Source organism: Agelaius tricolor, unplaced genomic scaffold (genome assembly GCF_023055355.1).
Source record: "Agelaius tricolor isolate 1412-34295 unplaced genomic scaffold, bAgeTri1.0.p SCAF_38, whole genome shotgun sequence".
NCBI lineage: Eukaryota > Metazoa > Chordata > Aves > Passeriformes > Icteridae > Agelaius > Agelaius tricolor.
Genome location: NW_027269298.1, coordinates 1,893,182 through 1,912,920, shown reverse-complemented (window position 1 = coordinate 1,912,920; position 19,739 = coordinate 1,893,182). Strand labels below are relative to the sequence as shown.

At 45.6% G+C, this 19,739-nt stretch overlaps 2 protein-coding genes across 3 annotated transcripts in view; one reads left to right on the top strand and one right to left on the bottom strand.

Moving 5' to 3' along the window:
• Positions 1–7,708, bottom strand: part of CFAP77 (cilia and flagella associated protein 77) — a 59,100-nt gene extending 51,392 nt beyond the window's left edge. The window contains exon 1 of the mRNA XM_071454241.1: positions 7,417–7,708. Coding sequence (XP_071310342.1) covers positions 7,417–7,542 — 126 coding nt within the window. The 5' untranslated portion in view covers positions 7,543–7,708. The remainder of the gene's footprint in view (positions 1–7,416) is intronic.
• A 356-nt stretch (positions 7,709–8,064) lies between these two features.
• On the top strand, positions 8,065–17,583 carry TTF1 (transcription termination factor 1). 2 transcript variants are annotated; one of them, XM_071454236.1, is made up of 12 exons: positions 8,065–8,101; positions 8,715–8,815; positions 8,974–9,782; positions 10,574–10,812; positions 11,145–11,330; positions 12,400–12,478; positions 12,746–12,876; positions 13,374–13,602; positions 14,611–14,700; positions 14,919–14,984; positions 15,371–15,456; positions 15,846–17,583. In XM_071454236.1, the coding sequence occupies exons 3-12, from the start codon at positions 8,983–8,985 to the stop codon at positions 16,004–16,006; spliced, it is 2,067 nt and encodes a 688-aa protein (XP_071310337.1). In that variant the 5' UTR covers positions 8,065–8,101; positions 8,715–8,815; positions 8,974–8,982; the 3' UTR covers positions 16,007–17,583. The 2 variants fall into 2 exon arrangements, with proteins under 2 accessions (XP_071310337.1, XP_071310338.1); XM_071454237.1 differs by lacking the exon at positions 8,065–8,101 and adding an exon at positions 8,121–8,429.
• The last annotated feature ends 2,156 nt before the right edge of the window (positions 17,584–19,739 follow it).

The following is a 19,739-nucleotide window of genomic DNA, read 5'->3' as shown; positions in this document are numbered from 1 at the left end:
TAACTAACTGTCAGTGTGAGCTGGGACTGTGCTTTTCAGGGCCGGGGCTAAGCTGGGAACAATTTTAGCTGCCTGATTTTGGAGGCAGAGGTGGGATGGCAGCGGGAGCAGAGCAGGGATGACAAATGCAGCCCCCGCCCCGTGCAGGGAAAGTTGCATTTCTGGTTGTCTGAAGGCTTTAACACACTGTAATACTGGTAATTAATGGAGTTACAGTCCTGACCAGCCCACTGGAATCCCCTGGGAGCCACCAGGAGGGTGATGGAGACAGCAAATGTAAGTCGGGAAGTTGAAAAGCTGCAAACAAAGGGGCTCTTCTACCTGGGCGAGCAAGCCAAAGCTCTTGATTAAAACCAGTGTTATTTTTCAGGCTGGTTTGCTCTTTATGGAGCAATGCAAGGTTCACTGTGTTTGCTTTGAGGGTTTTTATCCCCCCAGCCTGGGAGTTACGCTATTATTTTTAATCAGGTTTCACTTGTAAGATTTTTAGGCACAAACCTCGTGTTGGTTTGCTTAAACAAATCAAACTAGAGATATTTCCCTTGATATTGAAGTTTTCTTAAAGGCTGTTGCTGGAAATCTAGTAGTAGATCCCACTTTCATTTATCTTTGCTACTTCAAATAAATGTGAGTGGGAAAGTCAGTGTAATTTATTTTATCAAGTACAAATGGTTAAAAAAGAAAATATTCTCCGAAATGCAGGTTCTGTCTAATCTGTACAATGCGAGCAGCCAAGCAAGAACAAAACAATCCCTGAAAGATGACAAAAGCTTCTGAAATCCAATAATTAGGCATAAGAGCATCTCTAAGAATTTGCATGGAAAGCAATCTGCCCTTGGGGAAAGTGTGGTAAAAACTCCCAAAAATCGGGAGCTGAAAACGCCGGGTCTCTGTGACTGCTGACAACTGCTCTCTTTGCTCTACATTCTGCACTCCAAAAGAGGAGAATGATTGTGGGAAAGGTTTAAAAATAAAGAGTTTTTAACCTTTTCCTTGGGCAGCCACCAACTGTTTGCCTGCCCAACGCTCTCCTGTCCAGCACTGAGCCCCCTCCAGCTTTTCCCTTGTGCTCAAGGCACTTTGTGGTGCCTCTTCCAGAGAAGGAGAATTTTTGTTGGTGCTGGAGTGGGAAGCTGAGGTTGGAGAGGAAAGAGGGCAGAGCTGTTCCTGTGCTGTTACAAGTTTCATCTGCTCTCAGCCTGCTGGGTTTGGTGTCCCTGGAGCAGGGTTGGTGGGTTAAGGACCCTGCACTGGGATTTGGGGTATCCCTGGCTTTTTCTGTGGTGTCTTCAATTTGAATTAGTCTGAAAATCATCTCTTGGCTTAGTGTGGTTTGGGGGCAGCACTAAAACAGGCAGTGGCTCTCCCCCAAAGTTTCTTAAATCTTTCTGAGGATAAAGCCTGAGTTTTAGGTTCATCATAAAAATTTATAGCCTGCAGCAGCTCTGGGTGCACTGTGAATGTATGGATCCATTTGTGACCCATTTCATTTTAGTTTTTTCCCTATCCTGCCTACATCCTCTCATCCTTTGGTTTAATTTTTGTTTTTACATCCCCACCAACTAGGGCAAGAGGCTGTGCAGATGTTCTCTGCTCTGACAGCACTGCTATTAGGGTCACAATGCAACAATTTGGTCTAACCATTATTATTGTGCTGGCTGACTTCAATAATGCACTTTTAAATCAAAGAGCCTTTGAAGCTTTATTTCCATTGTATTAGACAAATAAACATAGAAGATTTTCACAAACATAAAAGGCATTCACCTTGTAATGTTTCTGGGCTTATTAGTCTCACCAATTTGCATTGTTTTGTTCACATAAAGGATCAAAATGCCCTTTTGCTTGATTTTACATCCTGCCTGTGGATCTTGGGAGTGAGCAGCTCCCCAGGCCCGTGCTGCTGGGGCTGTCCCTCTGCCTGCTGAGTCACAGCTGGCACTTTGGAGCCTCTGCTCAAACAACCAGGAGGAAAAACCCACTACTTTTATTCATGCAGAATGTTTACTTGCCTCTTGGAAATACCTTCTTTATTTCAGCAGTGCCTGTGCAAAATATGGGAGGGCACTAAAGCTCATAAGGAGTTTAATTTTTAGTGTACCAAATAATTCATTTAAAATCTTAAATGAGTTCATGCTGAGAAGAAAACCCTTAGAAGTGAGAGCATTGGAAGGAAAGCTCAGAACCAAACCTAATGATTATTTGACTAACCAGCCCTTCATTAGTTTATTTCTCTAATGAATTATTGAGGCACTGCATTGCCATCTCAGAATGCATTTTTAAAAGCACAACACTAGTCTTAGATTGCAAAAATATAATAGTACTTGTGATATAATAATAATAGCAATAAGCACACAAAATGCTGCATAAACACTAATTAAACCTCAGTGTCCCCAAGCAGCAAGCACAGAAGGCAGGATGTTCAGCACATGCAGTGATTTGAGGTAAAGAGAATAATTAACACCAAATAAAACAACCTTATTCCAAATACAGCTCGTGGTACTTGTGGCTGCTCTGTCTGTGAGAGACAGAGAAACTGAACTCTGCTCTCTGCCCAAGTTTCCAATAAATGCATTGATCCCAAAGAGCTGTGAGCAGGTTTGGCTTAGGGGAGGGAACTGAGTCATTGAAATCATCAAAGCCAACACCTGAGGGAAGCTCCCCAAACCCTGACAGGGCTGTGATCAGCAGTTTGGCACTGGGGGGGTCTTGGTTCAGATCCTGGCTGTGGCTGGAGCCCCAGGTGCCTTCAGGGAGCAGAGGGACCTCCCTGGGCTGTGTGGGTGCTCTGTGCAAAGGAAATGATTTTGCTCCTGTCAGTGCCATTGCTCATCCCTGCCGAGTTCACCTTGGCTCCTCCTGGTCAGGCTGGTGCCAGAAGAGATAAAGAAGATGAGTGGATTTGGAGAGAATGTTAAAAAAATAAAAACCCAAATCGCCCAGGAAGCTGAGGGTTAAAGGCTCAAAGATGAAGCACAGCATTCAGATGTAAAAGCCCTGTTGCAGCCATAGTCCAGATCAATAATAAAAGCTTCAGAGTGATGGAAAACCTGCCCTGTCAGGAATTTCTATTCCAAGAGAAGTTTGTGATGATGCAGTTTATCACAGCAGCTCCAAGTTGTAATATTCTTTTTCACACCATGCACTTGTCCAGCTTTGTCTCTTGCTTAATTACAGCTTTTTCTTTTTTTTTTTCACTGTGACAAATTTTTAGTTCGACAAAATGGCCCCACTTGCTTTTGTAGTGTCCATCCTAGGGATCTTTCCAGAAATCAAAATGATTTTGCAACAATTGTCAGCAGTGCCTTGCTCTGTGACAGTCAGCTCAGAAATACTTCATTGTGAGCTTCAATAGGCACGAAAGGAAAAAGAAAAACGGGCCTGGTGATTTCTGCCTTTACTTGGTGCCCACACAGGGAGTGGAGTCCCTTGGGTAACAGGGAGCAGGCTCCAGGGTGAGCCCAGGGAAAGCTCTTCTGTTCATCCCCTTCACCCACCAAAAAGGGCATTTCCCTCTCCTGGCCTGGCTAATCTTTCCTTTGCTGGGAATTCCAAAGCCAAGGCTATCAGTGTGCCAGGTCCTATGGTTTTTTGGTGCTTTTTTTATTATATATTCTTCTTCTGGAGATCATAGCAGCTGAAATTTTATTGCCTGAATCCTGTAGCTTCTGTTCAATCTCATTTGGAAAAAAAAAAAAGAAAAACTTTCAGCCCTCGGGGCTGTAGAGGAAAGCTTAGGAAAATGAACCCTAAATGCCCTGGCATTCAGACCAATAAAGACAGCCTGGCATCAGTTGTCATGTAAATAACAAGCTTGTAAAATAAACACTGCACATTCCAGCGGTTGCTTGTTAAATCTGCTTCTCCTGAAGTCTGCACTGGGACCTGGTGCCAGCCTTTCCTGGCCAGCAGAGCAGCAGCACCATCCTCCTCCTCCTCTTCCTCCTCAGAACTGCCAGTTTGGAAACAACTTTTCCATGTTGGGAGCAGCAGCAGGGCCTCTGAAGATGAGCCAGATGCTTCTCAGGGCTTTTCCTGGAGAACAGTTCCTGCTCCCTGCCTGGCCCCTGGCTCCACCTGGACAGGTAAGGGGATGCTTTGGCATTTCCCATTTACCTTCATACAAAAATCCAATTCCTTGCTGGTGACATGACTTTGTCAGTGATACCTTGAACATAATTATACCATATTATATAGAAGATGTTAATCTAAATGTAATCAAACTGCTGTGGGTCTCTATTTCTGAAGGCTGTGTTGAGCTTTCCAGGGTTAAGTGTTGTAAACTCTTATTTCCTGCCCAGAGCTGGTTTATTTTTGTAACAGAGGAGTTTTCAGTAAGTTTGTACTGGAAAAGTGCTTGGCTAAGGCTTTTACTGGTGAAAACAGACCAAAAATGCTTTGCTCAGATTTTTACTGGCATCAGTAGATGAAATGCTTTCCTCAGTTTTATGCTGCAAGCAAATATATACTGATAACTAAATTAACTCCTTGATTAATTAAAACACAACATACATTCTAGCATTCATCCCTAGAAATGTTTATGTGAGAAGGTGATGGTTTTATAGCCAGAGTGTGTGGGTGAACACGTCCTGTGGGGAGGCTGGGGCTGGGCAGAGTGAGGCAGGAGGCTCAGCCTGGGCAGGGATCTTGTTTGGATATGTGATGCCATATTCAGAACATACATGAAATAACTCAGAGAGAAAGAAGGATGTCCTTTGGCTGCTGCGGAGTAGATTTGTTACACTTGCACTATGTTTTGGAGTCCAAGTGCTGTCTGGAGGAGGATCAGGGACTAAGTGTCCCATCCATCTCCACTGCCCTCAGGTTCTTGTGTATTTGCTGCCCAGAGACCCTCCCTGGCAGCTGTTGGAGCTGTGTGTTCCTCATGCCCTCCCTCGGCTGCCAGCAGCACTCCTCCGAGCTGCGCTTGGCTCCAAACCTTTTGTCCTTTTCTCCTAAACCATCTTTGTGTCCTTCAGGGCTGGGACCTGCTGGCCATCCTCTCCAGAGGCTGCCCTGGGGAGGGGGGGATTCCAGGCTGCAGCTGGAAGCAGCAGCAGCAGCAGGAGGAGAAGGAGGAAGGGCAGAGGGCTGATGCTGTCAGTGTGTCGCGTTTGTGCAGCAAGCTGCCACCCCACCCCTGTCACCTCCGGACAGAGGGAGAGCCTGGTGAATGCAGCACTCCCCGGGGCAGTGAGGGAGGGCTGGGGGGCTGCAGTTTGCTGCACAAACTCCGGCAGAACCCACCATGAAGTGTAACAGAACCCACCATGGAGTGCAATTACTGCCGGTTCCAAGAGTGAAAGCGCCCCTGTTATCACCCTGCTCACTCCATGCTCTAGGATTGCACCGGGTGGATGCAAATCTCACATCCCTCCTGCAAAGAAGCCTTGAGAAAACAGAAATTGTCCAGAATGCTGAAATTGAACACTACCTTTTCCTTCTAAAACTTGCTCCAAGTTTAGTTTCATCAGATCGCAGGAATCCAGATTGTCTCTTAATTTATTAAAACATTAATTTAAAATTGCTCAGAATTCCCAGTGCCAGGATGCTCTGCAGGAGTTCTCCTTCCCATCAAACTTCGGGGATCCAGAGGAAAGAAAGAAATAAAGTGGAAGGTGTGGGTTTGAACAAGTACATCAGAACCACCTGATGTACAGCTTTTTTTCTCTGCCTAACAAAATCCCCCAATAAATTTTTAGATTTACAAAAGGATTCAACACTGCAAAGCCTCACATTTGCAGTGGCACTCCAAATTCCCGAATTTTACCGACTTCCAAGCCTGCCGGTGCCAGGTGCGATTACGGGGGGGAAGCCAAGAGCCGAGCTCCGGCTGGAAAGGCGCGGTTTAAGAGGACAAACGAGGCTTGGGAGCCGGGGTTGCTGCGGCCGGGGAAGGGCGAGGAGAGCGCTCGGTGCCCGTGCGGGAGCGCGGGGCGGGCTCGGGGCTCGCCCGCTGCCGTTCTGCGAGTGCCATCCAGGGGACGAGAGCGGCACTTCAGCTGCTGCTCGGGACAGCCTGGCCGGGCTGGGCGGCGAGGAGGAGGAGGAGGAGATGAGATGGTTGAAAGCTTGACGAGCCGCACGCCCAGCTCAGCCAGGGCAGGGGCAGGGATGGGAGTGGGAATAACGAACTGAGACGCGCCGGGAGTTTGGGGAGGGAGAAGTGTTGGGGAAGATGGAACAGGAAAGCCTTATAAATATGATTGGCTGGCAAAAGGTTTTGAGAATATGGGAACTATAAGCGAGATTGAAATGAAAGCAAGCTTTGAGATGCCTCAGTTCCTGAACAACTGGAAAACAATGGTGTGGCCAGCTGAAGGTGATCCCCTTTTGATGGAACAACACCCTCTGCTTGCAGACAGGCCCAAGGGTCAGAGCAGACCCTGCCAGCTTGGCAGAAGGGGCCCAAAGAGGAGTTTTTAGGGTTTAAAATGTAACACAGAACAGTAATGTAATGATTCTTACAGGCTGTATGTAAATGCTATAGGATTTGTATCTTGTACTGGATTGGTTAGTGAGAATTAGAATATTCAACACAGAAGAAGATTTATTGTATTGTAACAGGAACCTTGCTCTCTTACCCTTTTACGCTCTTACCTTTTTTACTCCCTTACTCTCTTACCCTCTCATCCTCTCGGCCCCTCTCTTCTCTCAGGCCTGCTCCAGCTGTGCCTGGCAGCTCCCAGCAGGGCCCTGCACCCAGGCTCTTTGCAATAAACCCCAAGTTCCCAGCCCTGGCTGCAGAGATCTCTCATCTCTGTCCATCCTGACCGTCCTACCCCCCGAGGCTCCTACAGAGTAGAACGTCCAGAGCAGGTCTAAAAATGCAAATTACAGAACCACAAATTCACTTAGGGTGGAAAAGACCTCCAAAATCATCGGTCCCAGCCTGTGACCCATCAGCACCTCGTTGCACAGAGCAGGGTGCTGAGTGCCAGCTGTTCCTTGGACTCCTCCAGAGCGGTGACTCCAAACGGCCCTGGGCAGCCCCTTCCAAGGTCAGTGTGATTTAGGTGGGAACAGTTTGTGTGACACAAACTCAGGGACCCCTCTGCTGTCTGGGGATGAAGAGCAGCCCCAGTGACATCTCAGTCCCCGTCCACGAGTTCCTCCCAGGCCTTGGGACTTGGGGAAACCCTGGCAGGGAGAGCCCATCCTGCTCTGTGCCCATCACCGGCTGGGGGCCGCTCGTTAAGGAGCAGCGGGGAAACACAATTTCCTTGTCATATAAACCAGTGCGGGGAGGAAAAAAACTGATTTTAACGGCTTTAAGGGGAAACTTTTCTGCTGTGGACCTGCCTTCGGTGACTGTGACCCTCACCCTCCCCGCTACCTGTGGGACGGGAGGCGGCCCTGGCGATGGGATGGGGGCTCGGGGGCGGAGGGAACGGGGATCGCGGGGGTCGCGGCGCTCACCTTGATGATGAGCGGGTTGCGCAGCATGCTGAGCCGGACCAGCCCCAGCCGCTCGTTCTCCGTGCCCGGGCCCGCCTCGGCCAAGGTCATGGGCCGCCGCCGGGGCCCCGCTCTGCCGCCCGCCATGGCGCTACCGGGCCGGGCGGCTCTGGCCGGTGCCGGTCCTGGTCCGGGCGCCGGCGGGGAGTCTCGGCTGTCCTGGTGCCGGGGCTGTCTCGGCGGTGCCGGTGCCGATCCCAATCCCGGGGGTCTCTGCACGGCCCCGGTGCCGGTGGCGGTGCCGATCCCAATCCCGGGGGTCTCTGCACGGCCCCGGTGCCGGTGCCGATGCCGATCCCGGGGCTCTCTGCACGACCCGGTGCCGGGGCTGTCTCGGCGGTGCTGATGCCGATGCCGATCCCGGGGCTCTCTGCACGGCCCGGTGCCCAGGCTGTCTCGGCGGTGCCGCGGGTCTCTGCACGGCCCGGTGTCGGTGCCGATCCCGAGCTCTCTGCACGGCCCGGTGTCGGTGCCGGTGCCGGGGGGTTCTCCCACCGAACTCGCGGCTCGCGCGGCGGCGTCCGTCTCCAGGCAACAAGCGGTGCGCCGCTCTGATGGCTCCGGCTGGGGCCGCTTCCGCCGGCGGAACGGATGGACCGGGGGCGGTGCGCGGGGGGCCGGCGGCGCGGGCGCACACCGCGTGGAGGTAGTGGAGGCCCGGCGGGGCTGGGAGCGCTGAGGGGTGGCGGGGCCGTGGTGGGGGATCGCGGGCTCCTCACAGCTCGGAGTTGCCGAGAGCGGTGTGGGAGCGCGGGGAGCCTCCCTCGGTAGCCCCGGAGCGGCGGGGTCCGGCCCGGCCGCGCTCAGCCGGGGTTTCTCGGTGTCTGGGCCTAGGGGCGAGCTGTGGTTTGAGCTCCGCGGAGCTTTCGGAGCCACTCGGGGAGGGGATGCCCGGGACCGGCCGGCGGTGCGAGCTGCCCTGGGGATGCGAAATTCAAGGGCGCGTGTTCAAACGTGCCCCGGGGTGTTGCGCGGTGAGTGTTTTGTATGTGCTGGATGTAGAAAATGTGCTAAAAATGCTTCCTGCCCTCTCTGTGTGCCTGAATCCTCCCGGTAGGGCTGAGCTCGGCCCCTCAGAAACTTCTAATCAGATAATTTGGGGTTTAGTGCTCATGAGTCTCATGTTTCTTTGTTGCTTTTAGCTTGGTGCTGTTTCAGTGCTGAAAGCTGAGTTGAACGTAATAGTCAGACTTTGCTCAGCTATTCAAAATCAAAACTAATAGTTATTAAATTAATTAAAGTGTTTTTTGTTGTTGTAGGAAAGCACTTTGAAGGCTGGGGACAGCTGTAATGCACATTTGTTTGACAAAGAAGGCATCAGCTTTTCCTAGGCACTTTACAAAACTAACTGGATTGAAAAGTAAGAGTCTAAGATAAAATTGAGGTTTTAATTGTTAAGGTTTTGGGTGGGTTTTGTGCTTCTTGTTGGGTTTTTTTTTTGGGGGGGGGTGTTTTGTTTTAAACAAAACCAGTGTATAAATGACAATACTTCAATAAAACTCCTCTCTTTTACTTAAGAGAAAAAAAATGAAAGACAAAGCACATGTAGGTGATTTTCAAGTCCAGGATTTCGTCAAGAAGAAGAAAAAGAAGAAGAGGAAACCAAGTGAGTCCAACAACAACCAGGAAAATGCTGAAAGTGTGGAAGATGCAGAGCCTGGCCACGCTTCCCCAGTGCTCTTTGAAGATGCAGCAGCACAGGCTGGGGAGGGCAGGGAAAAGAAGAAAAAACGGAAAGAAAAGGGTGAGAAGCAGACTGTGCTGGATAAATACTTTGTGAAGGTGGAACACGAGATCAGCAATGGGACTGGAGCAGCTGCTTCCCTGAGGAAGAAGAGGAAGAGGAAGGACAGCAGCCACGAGCTCAGCGATGTCAGCTGTGTCTCTGTGAATGAGGACTGCCAGGAGGGGGCTGCTGCTGATGTTTACTTTAAAAAACACAAGAAGAAAAGGAAAGAGAAGCATCCTGAAGAGGATGAGGTGTGTGAGCTGCCTCCCTCTGAGGAACAAAGCAAGGGCCACAAAGAGAAATCCAAAAAGAAGAAGAAGAAGAGGAGAGAGGGCAGTGGCCAGGAGGACACAGATGGAGCAGCTGAGGCACCGCTGTCACCCTCAGGGCAGGACAGGGGGTGGCCTTGCCCTGCAGGTGAGGATGGAGGCTCTGATGCTGCCTCTGCCATCGCTGAGGTCTCCATGGAGCTCCCTGCAGGTTTCTCCACCCCCAGTAAAGCAGCTGGAGGAGCTGAGAGGACTCCAGCACTTGCTAGAAAGCCCTGTAAGAGCAGCCCTTATGTCATGGAAGAAAGCTCTTCAGACTCTGATGTGATGTAAGTTCAGGTTCTGTTTGTGGGGTTTTTTCCTTCCTCCACTCCCCAAATACATTCTTTTTGTTATTTGGCCTCCAGGTTTATCTTCATTGTGTTTTGAGTGTGTTTTGGAGAAAAACTTTGAATTTACACAGCATTTGTGATGTTAGAGACCAGCTTTAAAACCTCAGTTTGCTTGTGGAGATCCAACAATTTTTAAGAACACAGTGTAGGCTCTTTTCTCCTCTTTTAAAACTGTAGGTATAGAAATAACTTACCTGCAAACAATGCACATTAAAAAAAAAGAAAAGTGGGGGGAAAAGAGAAGGATTTAATTTGTTGAAGTTGATATTATAGTGACCATGTGCATTTTAAGCAAGCAACTAGTAAGGTCAGCTAAACAATTGAATGTTCTGTGCAAATAAATGCTCATGTAAGTAGTTCTTGATGCCTTTGCAGTGTCTAGAAAACAAAACAGTAGCACTAGTAAGAAAGAGACAGATGGAAAAAATCTGTGGGCCAGTGCTAGCAAGAGACATTATTTCTTCAGCGTGCCCATGTGTGAGAGTTTTGTGGATTTTCAGAACTTCAGAAAGCTCCTTGATTATTGTAAGTACAGAAATTTGGAAATAAATTACAATTACTATGTTAAAAGGTTAGAAATGCAAGGTAGTGGATGTGTGAAGTATTTTTTGTTCAGTAATTAACAAATATGTTAATTCTTGTAAATGTAGAGATGTTAACAACATCTTTGGTTTGGAGCTCTAGTGGTGTATTTTATTTTAGGCCTTTTTTTGTTTGTTTTATATCAGGACACCAAAAGCTTTGGCATCACAGCAGAACAATTCCTTTGCTGAACTGGCAGCCTCTGATGAGGTCAGTGTGGATGGTGAGGAAGGCCTGGACTCTGCCATGATGTCATTTGTGGATTTGGATACTGCAAGACAAGAACTGGAGGAGTTTATTCCTCATGTGAAGAATATATCAGACAGTTCAATCAAGAAAATGGCTGGAAGAGACCTAATGAGGTTTAAGGAGTTTAAAAAACAGGGTGAGCTCTCTGAAATCCTCTTGCAGTGAGGAAGGACTGTGCAGCTGTGCTGATGTTTGCACAGAGGCAGAAGTCTCTTGTGTCGTGTCTGTTGCACCCCCAGTCTGGTTCACTTTATTCCATTGATGCATTTTCTGTTTCTCTGTTTTGTAGCATCTGCTTCCACATTGGCAAATTTCAGTCCAAACTTGTGTGTTAATTGCTGATTCCCAGCTGGTTTGGTCTCTTTCAGTTTTCTCTTTTCCCCTCTGAATTTGTTGACACCTGAGATATGCAAGAGATGGTACTTGAAGTTTGACTTGTTTCTTTTTTAAACCTTTTCTATATTTTAGGTATGGCTGTCAGGTTTGGCAGATTTACCCAGAAGGAAAATAAACAAATCAAGAAAAACGTTGAAGAGTTCTTAGCACTTACTGGACTAGACAGTGCTGAAAAACTTTTGTTTACCTCGAGGTATCCAGAAGATAAAGACACCATCCATCGCCTGAAAACAGAACATCATTTTTGTGAAAAAATCTGTGAGTATTCAAGTTCATCCTCAGACAGCTGAATGTTGCATTCTACAACCTGGTGATATCATGGCATATTCTGTAAAATAATTTTTATTGAGAAGCACTGATGTTGGTAAATTTGGTGAGAAAAGAAGCTGCTGTGGTGGTGTAATTGATAATCTGCACAGTCAGTCCACTGTTCTTATTATCTGGGCTCAAATAGGAAGAGTTTAGAGATAAAATATGATCAAGACCAGTAAAGACTTCCAGACATGCATTTGGGCTTTATGGCTTTAAGTGTATTATTTGCTAAACTATAATTAAGGATATCAATGGCAGCTGTGAGTGATTAAGTCCTGTCTGAAACTGTCACCAATAAATAGGTGGCAGGTGCAGGACTGAGGAGGGTGGAGGAGACTGAGCCATGCAAGACATGGGGATGTCCTCAGTGCACCAGGAGCTTTATTCTGTGTGTTTGGTGACATCTCAGGCAAGGCAGAGTAAAGGACAGCCAGTCATGGATCAGGATGCAGAGATCAAACTACAGATTTGTTCCTCTGTGGTTATTTCAGATCACACAATCCTTCCCTCTGCATTGGCACATTTCCCTGATGTTGACTTTCATTCCAGTCTGGGAGTTTGCTCCTGGCCTGGGAAGATTTGGCAGAAAGTCTCATTATTTCTGTGCCTTGCAGTCCCCTCTGCTGGGCACTGCTGCACAGGGTGATTGTGTGTTCCCAAGGGTTGGTCTCTGGGGATTTTCCTGCAGCAGAGATCCTCACTTGGTTTTTGCTGATGTCCCCAGTGCCTGATTTCCCAGCTGGGACAGTCTGTGACACCCAGGGTGTGCTCAGCTCCTGCCTGGTGGCTCTCATGTCTCTCTTTAATGGGAGTGTTCAGCATCATGCCAGTTAAATTTTCATCACACCTGGATCAAATGCACAGCCAGCCCATGCAGTTTGTAGCTGCTGAGTGGAAAGGATCTGTTGCTGACAGCATGGCCATGAAAATGTGTGGTGTTGGGTTTTGGGGTTTGTTTCATTTTGGCCTCACCACTGTTAGAAATGTTTGTTAAAAATGATCCTTTACCTTCCAGCTGAGGGCATTCCCCGGCCCTGGAGGCTGATATATTATCGAGCAAGGAAAATATTTGACCCAAATAATTATAAAGGAAGGTAAGGGAATACTTTAAAAGTGTTTCTGAATGCTAATATCAGTCTGTGTTGATTATTTGTAAATTAAAAATGGATTCAAATGAAGATCCTCTCTCCCATTTGTGCCAGTTAGTGTCACTTGATTGATAGCTCATTTTCCCTTTTTGAGTCCTCTGTTCTAAAATGTGACTTGAAGTGATAGTGGTGATTAACACTGATCACCTGCAGATGTTACAGCTTGAAATGGTTTGAAATTACAGCTGAAGCTGTGCCCATTTCCTCAACCAGGTATACTAAAGAAGAAAAAGATCAATTAAAGAAGTATCAAGCTCTGCATGGCAATGATTGGAAGAAGATTTCTGAGTTGATGTCCCGTTCTAACCTCTCAGTTGCTAGAAAATTCTCTGAAATCAAGTCAGGTATGGAATTTTAAGAAAAACAATTAATTTTGTGTAATGTTATTTGAACTATACAATGTAGGTACCTTAAACATAAGGAAAAAGTCTTTCAAGTATGGGGTATTTAATTAATTAATTGATTTGTAGTGGTGGTCTTCTTCTTCTCACCACTGATTGCATTTTCATGTGGAAAGGTAAGAAAGATCTCTGAAAGAAAATAGAAAAAAGTGGAACAAATATGACTCCTTATTAACAGAACTAGCATCTAAAAAAGATGGTTTCATGGGGAGGGCAGAAGGAATTTGGCAGCCAGGTTTAAAAAGAACATCTGGAGATCAGACTGTTCTTTAGTGTTTGGGCTGAACTCTCAAGCTTGGTATGCAGAAAAGTTTCTAGGATGTGTTAAGAAGTTGGTCCTATAAATAAAAATCATGCAAAGTGAAACATTTGCTCTTTTGCCTTTTTCACTAATCATTCATGATAAATTATGCCTTAACTTGGTGTGTTTTCAATTTTAGCTGTTAACTATGGTCCTTGGACAGAGGAAGAGACCCAGAAGTTAATGAATGCAGTGAAGGATGTGATGAGGAGAAAACTGACAGCAGAAAATCCAAGTTCTGTTTCCTCCCTGGAACAGTCAGACACAGATCTCTGGGTTGACCGTGAGCAGCTGTACCAGCCCCTGCCATGGACTGAGATTGAAACCCAAGTGGGAAGTCGATACTGGAGACAATGCAAACAGAAATGGTGAGGGCCTGGATTAAACTGGGATGGTAAAATGTGTACTGGGGTGTGTTTCTTCTGCAAAACCTGTGTTTTGTACCATGATGATCCTTTGGTAGGACAGGTAAGAGATTGCAGAGCAGAGAAGAGGCATTGCAGATGAATCTGAGAGAAATAACTCCTTGCTAGCTGCAGCAAGTTTTGTGTCTGCTGTGATGGCAAAGCCTGATTTGTCTGCTGTGCTGAGGCCTGAGCAGCAGAGTTGACTTCCATGCTGAACCCTGGGCACTGTGACTAGCACCAGCAGTATTACTGAGCTAAAAATAGATGATTGAGACTCTTATGCCAGCTGTTTAACACCAAACCAGCTGCTTCAGAAACTTTCACATAACCTTGTGTAGTTATCTGCAAGAAATGTATCATTTTGAGAAACTTTCCCAACTGGCAGGAATAGCAGCCTCTTTGTTGGGTATTTTAGGGGAAACCCTCCCAGCCAAGGCCTGGGCCCCTGCTGGTTGGGAAGTGTGCCATCAGATCCAGGTGTTCCGTGCTAAAAATACAATCAAGTCACTTTGACTTGCTGATTAGGGGCCTGTAAAAGCTGGACCCACTTTTGGGGCAAATTTGGAGACCTCACCTAGGGGTGAACACACTGTGGAGGATTTTCCAGTTGCTGGGAAGGGTTCTCCAGGTCCTGCCTGTGAAATGGGGCTCCCCAGTGACTGGATCTGGATGATGGTAAAATATTGAAGCAATTGGTGATGTATCTTTCTCAATCACTATCCCATGATTAGTGCACTCTTATTTTTGCTTGTTGCTAAAGTTAAGTGTATAGTTTTATTGAATGTATCATTTTACTTTTTTGTTGCCTTAATATTCATAGTAAAATTAAGACCATTCTTTCCATTGAGACTGTGTCCCTTCAATCCCCCCTGTCACTTGGCAGAACACTGCCCCTCTGTGACAGCAGCAGCATCTTGATACTTAGAATTTCTTGAAATGACAGAAACCTGGTTTTGTGTGTTTTCAAAGGAATTCAATTTTAACAAGCAAATTGACCAGAGGGCAGAAGTTGCTCAGAGGGAGCAATGGATTACGGACCAAGATCACCCTTATTAAAAGGTACAGTCCTGAGCACTGGGGTGTTTTTTATCTCCCACTCTTTGAGCTGTGCTTATAAAAGTTGGCAGGGTGAGAACAGCCTGCTTGCAGCTTGATACATGTTTTGTAATCATCCTTTCTGTGGACAAAATGTTCTGTAATTTCTGACTGGGGGAGCTGGGAGCACTGAATGATGTCTTGAGCTCTGCCTGCAAACTGCTTCTGTCTCACATTCACAGGTTGTATGAAACAAAAGCAGAGGATGCCAGTGAAGTGAACTGGGATGAGCTCAGTAGTGCTATTGGGTAAACCTCCCTTCTTTCTTTTTATGGATACAAAGGGTAGTGAAAGCAGAGCAATCAAAGTTCTGATACCTTTACAACTGTAGGAAATGTTCAGTTTGGAAACGTTACAGTTGCATATCCTGGCACAGCACTGAGCAGGAGGCCCTGAAACCCTTAATGTTCCAAATACTGGGGTGTGGTGTATCTGTGCTTCCAGATGTTCATCAGCTAATGGGAAAAATTATTATTTGATATTATGGGTTAATTATTATTTGAATTCCATCATTTCTACCTAAATCTAAGCTGGGGTTTGACTGGCATCACTCTCAGGAATGGATAACTCAGTAACAATTAAAGTTTATGATAGTTCCTTGCACCACTAATTCTTTGAACCCTTCTCTTTGCAGAGATGTTCCTAGAACCTATGTTCAATCAAAGTTTTATAGGCTAAAAGTGTCCTTTGTCCCTCTCTGGAAAAGAAGGACTTTTTCTGGTCAGTATGTCAGCTGTTTGTATGTGCTCCTTAAGCTTTGGCTTGAATCTCAGAGGATGCATATTCTGGTTCAATTTTTTCCTAATGGGCTAAAATCTTAAGACTTCATACTTATTTTACTAAATGCTTTTTTTTATAACTTTCAATGTTCACTTCATGCAATTGCTTATGAACCTGTTCTTTTTAATAACTTGGCTTAAAAAGTTTTAAGATTGTGCATTTTAATTTCTCTTTGCATGTTCGTGTTATGCCTGATCTCCCTGCAGCCCCTGTGATCAGAACAATGCAGAGATTTTGTGCATTTAAAACTGACAACAAAATTTCTGTCTGTGAGATGCTGTTCCTCCACAGATCCAATTAAAACCACCTTTTTTTTTTTTTTCTCATAGAAATTATTGATTATCTGTATGAAAAGACACTCCCAGACCTTGAAGAAAAGTTAAGGGAGGAAGAGAGGAAGCGCAGCAGCTTTGACAGTTCAGCAGGCAGGCAGCAGCAGCAGACTTTCAGACTCAGTGACATTTTTGACTCCAGTGATGAGAGTGATTAATTAATTTCTCCTAAAAGCAATGCCTCATTTGCAGATTTAACTGCAAATGGGTCTGGTTGAAAGTGGGTGCAGCTCATCACCTGCAAGTACCAGGCTGTGGACAAGGGGAAGAGTCAGGATTGGCACCTCTGATTGTCTTGTTTCAGCTTGAAGATTGAGTTAAAGAGAGCTTTTGTGCTACATTTTATTCTATTTATTTTATTATCAGCTCTGGTTTTAGAAGATTTCATGTAAGCATACAAGTTGCTTATACTTTTTTTATTTTTTTGGTGGAGGTGACAATTGCTGTTTTCCCTTCATGAATGAACTTGGTTTTCAGAACTTTTTTTTTTAATTTATGGGACTGAAAAAAGGTTTTCAGTTTGCTTTTAAAACTGTAACAATCAAGTCTTAAGACATCTGTGCTGAAAACAGCACAACTTTTGAGTAGGTTTTTTTTAAACAGGTATCTTATTCTTAAAGGCAACTGATTTTATTTTTGATGCAGACTTAGACTTTTCTCACTCCTTCTAGAGAAAAAAAGACTTTAGTCCATTACTATTCATTGTTTCATGCTAACCAAAACAAGTAATATAAAAGGTTGTATTTATTATTTGGAATACAGAGAAAAAACAGTGTGTATATATATATATATATATGCATACATATATATTTTTATTTTGCCATGGAGAATTTCTACATTTTAATAAGATGAAGTTTTACTTGTGTTTTGTATGATACTATTAACTCTCTGCCTGAAGGTATTTGTAAATTGACTGAATTAATGTAAAAAGCCCCAAAATATATGTGTAAATTCTTTGTAAAGCTTGCTTATATTTTCCATATGTTGTACTAGACAGTGAAGCAAGAAGATTTAGTCTCTGCTTTGATAAGTGACAATTTCCCTCTTCAAGTCTAGTAACCATCATTGAAAATCCAGAACTTTCAATGGCTTGAAATAAAGGTGAAATGGCTTGAAATAAAAGTCAAGGGCTTGAAATAAAAGTCACCTTGGAAGGTGACTTACAGCAAGGGATTTTACAGGAAAACTTCCCACATTTAATTGTGTCTGCCTTTTGTCTCTCTGAAGACAGAAAGCACCTCTGGGATTTTGTGAGACAGGCACAACCTCCCCTGCAGCAGCCACTGCTTTGAGGGTAAAGTTTTCCAGCCAAGAGATGAAATGAGATGGGGGAAGCAAACACACACCACCTCCACCTTTGTCTTTGTGTTGCTTCATGGGTTTTAAAGTTAAAAGCTGAAAAACTTGAATTTCTGAATCTAAAAAGTTTGTCTTTTTCAAGGGTTTTTTTCCCTTGAAAGTGGAGATGCTCTGAATTGTGTGCAGGCAAGAGCACAAACAATGCCTGGTTGTAGAGTCTGTAAAGTAGATCTTGCAAAAATAAACTTCTGTCTCTATGGTGAGATTTTTTTTTTTTTATTCTTTGCTTTAAAAGAAAACTCTTGTGGCTGAGTGGACTGCACACCTCACTCCAAAGAAAGAAGCAGCAATGTTGTATTGAGTGAAAAGAATCATTTGACAAGAGTTCAATGAATTTGATGGAATTCAATAAAGTTTTAACAGTGGTTTACCAAGGTTCAAAGCTCACCTTATTAATGATTTATTCATTAGTACTAATTCAGCTGCTCTCAGTCACTTCCCAAGGATCTGGTGTGAGTAAGGGATCTCTTGCTCAGGTAAGGGATCCCAAACCTTGGGAGGTTTCCCTGCTCCAGGGCATTCCCCTGGCCTTCAATCTATCTGCAATTCAGAGTTATTAGGGTGAAATTGGTGCTTGTTAATCAGCACTACAGACAGGGCAGATGCCTTTGTTTTAGCTCTGCTATCTCATTCTCCACTCATTATCTTGCATGTTTGGGCTTCATAACCACCTTTCAAAATACTTTTCTGTGGAACTTTCACTCCCTTGTCAGTGAGCCAGGAGCATTCCAGCTCAAAGGGTCACCTCAGGGCATGAGCTCCTGTTCCTCCCTCCCAGAAACGACCCAGGAAAAATCTTGCTGATACTCCTTACAAGCAGTTTCTCTGCTAAATAGGAATTGTAAACTTGGAGCCATCACTGCACTGGATGCTTTGGGCAAACAGCCCTGAGGAAAGAGAGGCTTCCATCTCCCTGCAGCCCTGGGAATGGAGCAAGGAGACTCCTTCCTCTCCCTGGCTGAGGTGTGTGCAATCTGTTTGCACAGGGGCCAATAATTGCATGTTGATTATTTCCCAGGTGCTGAAAGGCACAAGGAAGGAGCTTTTCCCTTTGCCATCCTCTTCCCTGGGCCCATGGGCTTACAGGCATGGGGAGGCAGTACTTTCATGGGGATATTTCAGTATTAACTGCAAACAGAGCAAATTCTGCAGAGGTTTAAAAAAACCCAAAGAGGCTCCACAGCACGATGAAGAAAATAACATTGACAAAGCTTTGTGTATCAGACTGCATTATAAATAAGAGCATGACAGATCCTTCAAGTGTAAAAGCACCCTAAAAACTTGGGTGTTTCAAGCAGATATGTTGTTTCAAGCATTTCCCTGGCATCTTTGTGACCTGAGTGGTGTTACAGCACAAAACTCTTCAGCTGTGTGGCATTATCAAAGACAGAGACAGGTGAGTTCCAAGGCTGTGTTTGCAGCACTTCAAAGCTGAAGAAGCAGCTGAAGATCAAACAGGGACTTGATTTTTTCACCCCTCTCTCCTGTAAGGTCTTAACCAAGGAGGTGGAGAAAGGTGATGCTGATATAACTTGGGTCAAAGTTACAAGATGCTTATGTAGCTTGAGGTAAAGGACACCAGTATAACCTGAATCATAACTTTCTATACAATGTAATAGCCAGTCTATCGTCAGCTAGTTACTTAAAGCTTAAATAAACAGAAACTTGCCAGGTGAACAATCTCAAAAACAGACAAGCGTAGCTATACTGGGAAGCAGGAGGATGTACAAACAAGAAATTGGCAAATGTAAAGCCAATTAGCCACAAAATAAAGAATTTAGAACAGTTAGATCCAGAAAGACCAAGGAACAGCATAACTGCACATGGTCTGAAGACAAACTTATGAAGTTCAGATGAGAGGAAGAGCTTGAGCCTTCATCGAAGAAAACCCCCAAGAACACCTACACTGGGGAGGTGCAAGGCACTACAGAAAAACTACTTATAACCATGAGACAACATCTAGAACATCATTTATGTGCTGGAGCTAATTAAATAACATAGCAACATCAAGGAACACTTACTGTATAAATAAACCACAGCACTCAACAAGGGTGACTGAGTGAGGTGGAGAAATCCCCCTCGCCTCCAGCACTGCAATAAACAAATACCTGCTCTGTAGACACCAGTTTAGGGTGGTTTGTTTCCAACCAGTCTTTTCGGCCATCACCTGAGGCGGTGCCCGAGCTGTAACACGGCTCAGGCCCAGCACCGTCCATTCCTGAGGCTGTAACACGGCTCAGGCCCAGCACCGTCCATTCCTGAGGCTGTAACACGGCTCAGGCCCAGCACCGTCCATTCCTGAGGCTGTAACACGGCTCAGGCCCATCCCCGTCCGTCCCTGAGGCGGTGCCCGAACTGTAACCCCGCTCAGGCCCAGCACCATCCATTCCTGAGGCTGCGACACGGCTCAGGCCATCCCCGTCCGTCCCTGAGGCGGTGCCCGAGCCGTAACCCCACTCAGGCCATCCCCGTCCGTCCCTGAGGCGGTGCCTGGGCTGTAACCCCGCTCAAACCCATCCGCCTCCATCCCTG

Coding starts and splice junctions, on each gene's coding strand:
- TTF1 (XM_071454236.1), top strand. CDS start 8,983: ATGAAAGACAAAGCACATGTAGGTGATTTTCAAGTCCAGGATTTCGTC. Junction 12,877..13,373: donor ATTCTCTGAAATCAAGTCAG/GTATGGAATTTT, acceptor TTTCAATTTTAG/CTGTTAACTATGGTCCTTGG. Junction 15,457..15,845: donor GAAAAGAAGGACTTTTTCTG/GTCAGTATGTCA, acceptor TTTTTCTCATAG/AAATTATTGATTATCTGTAT.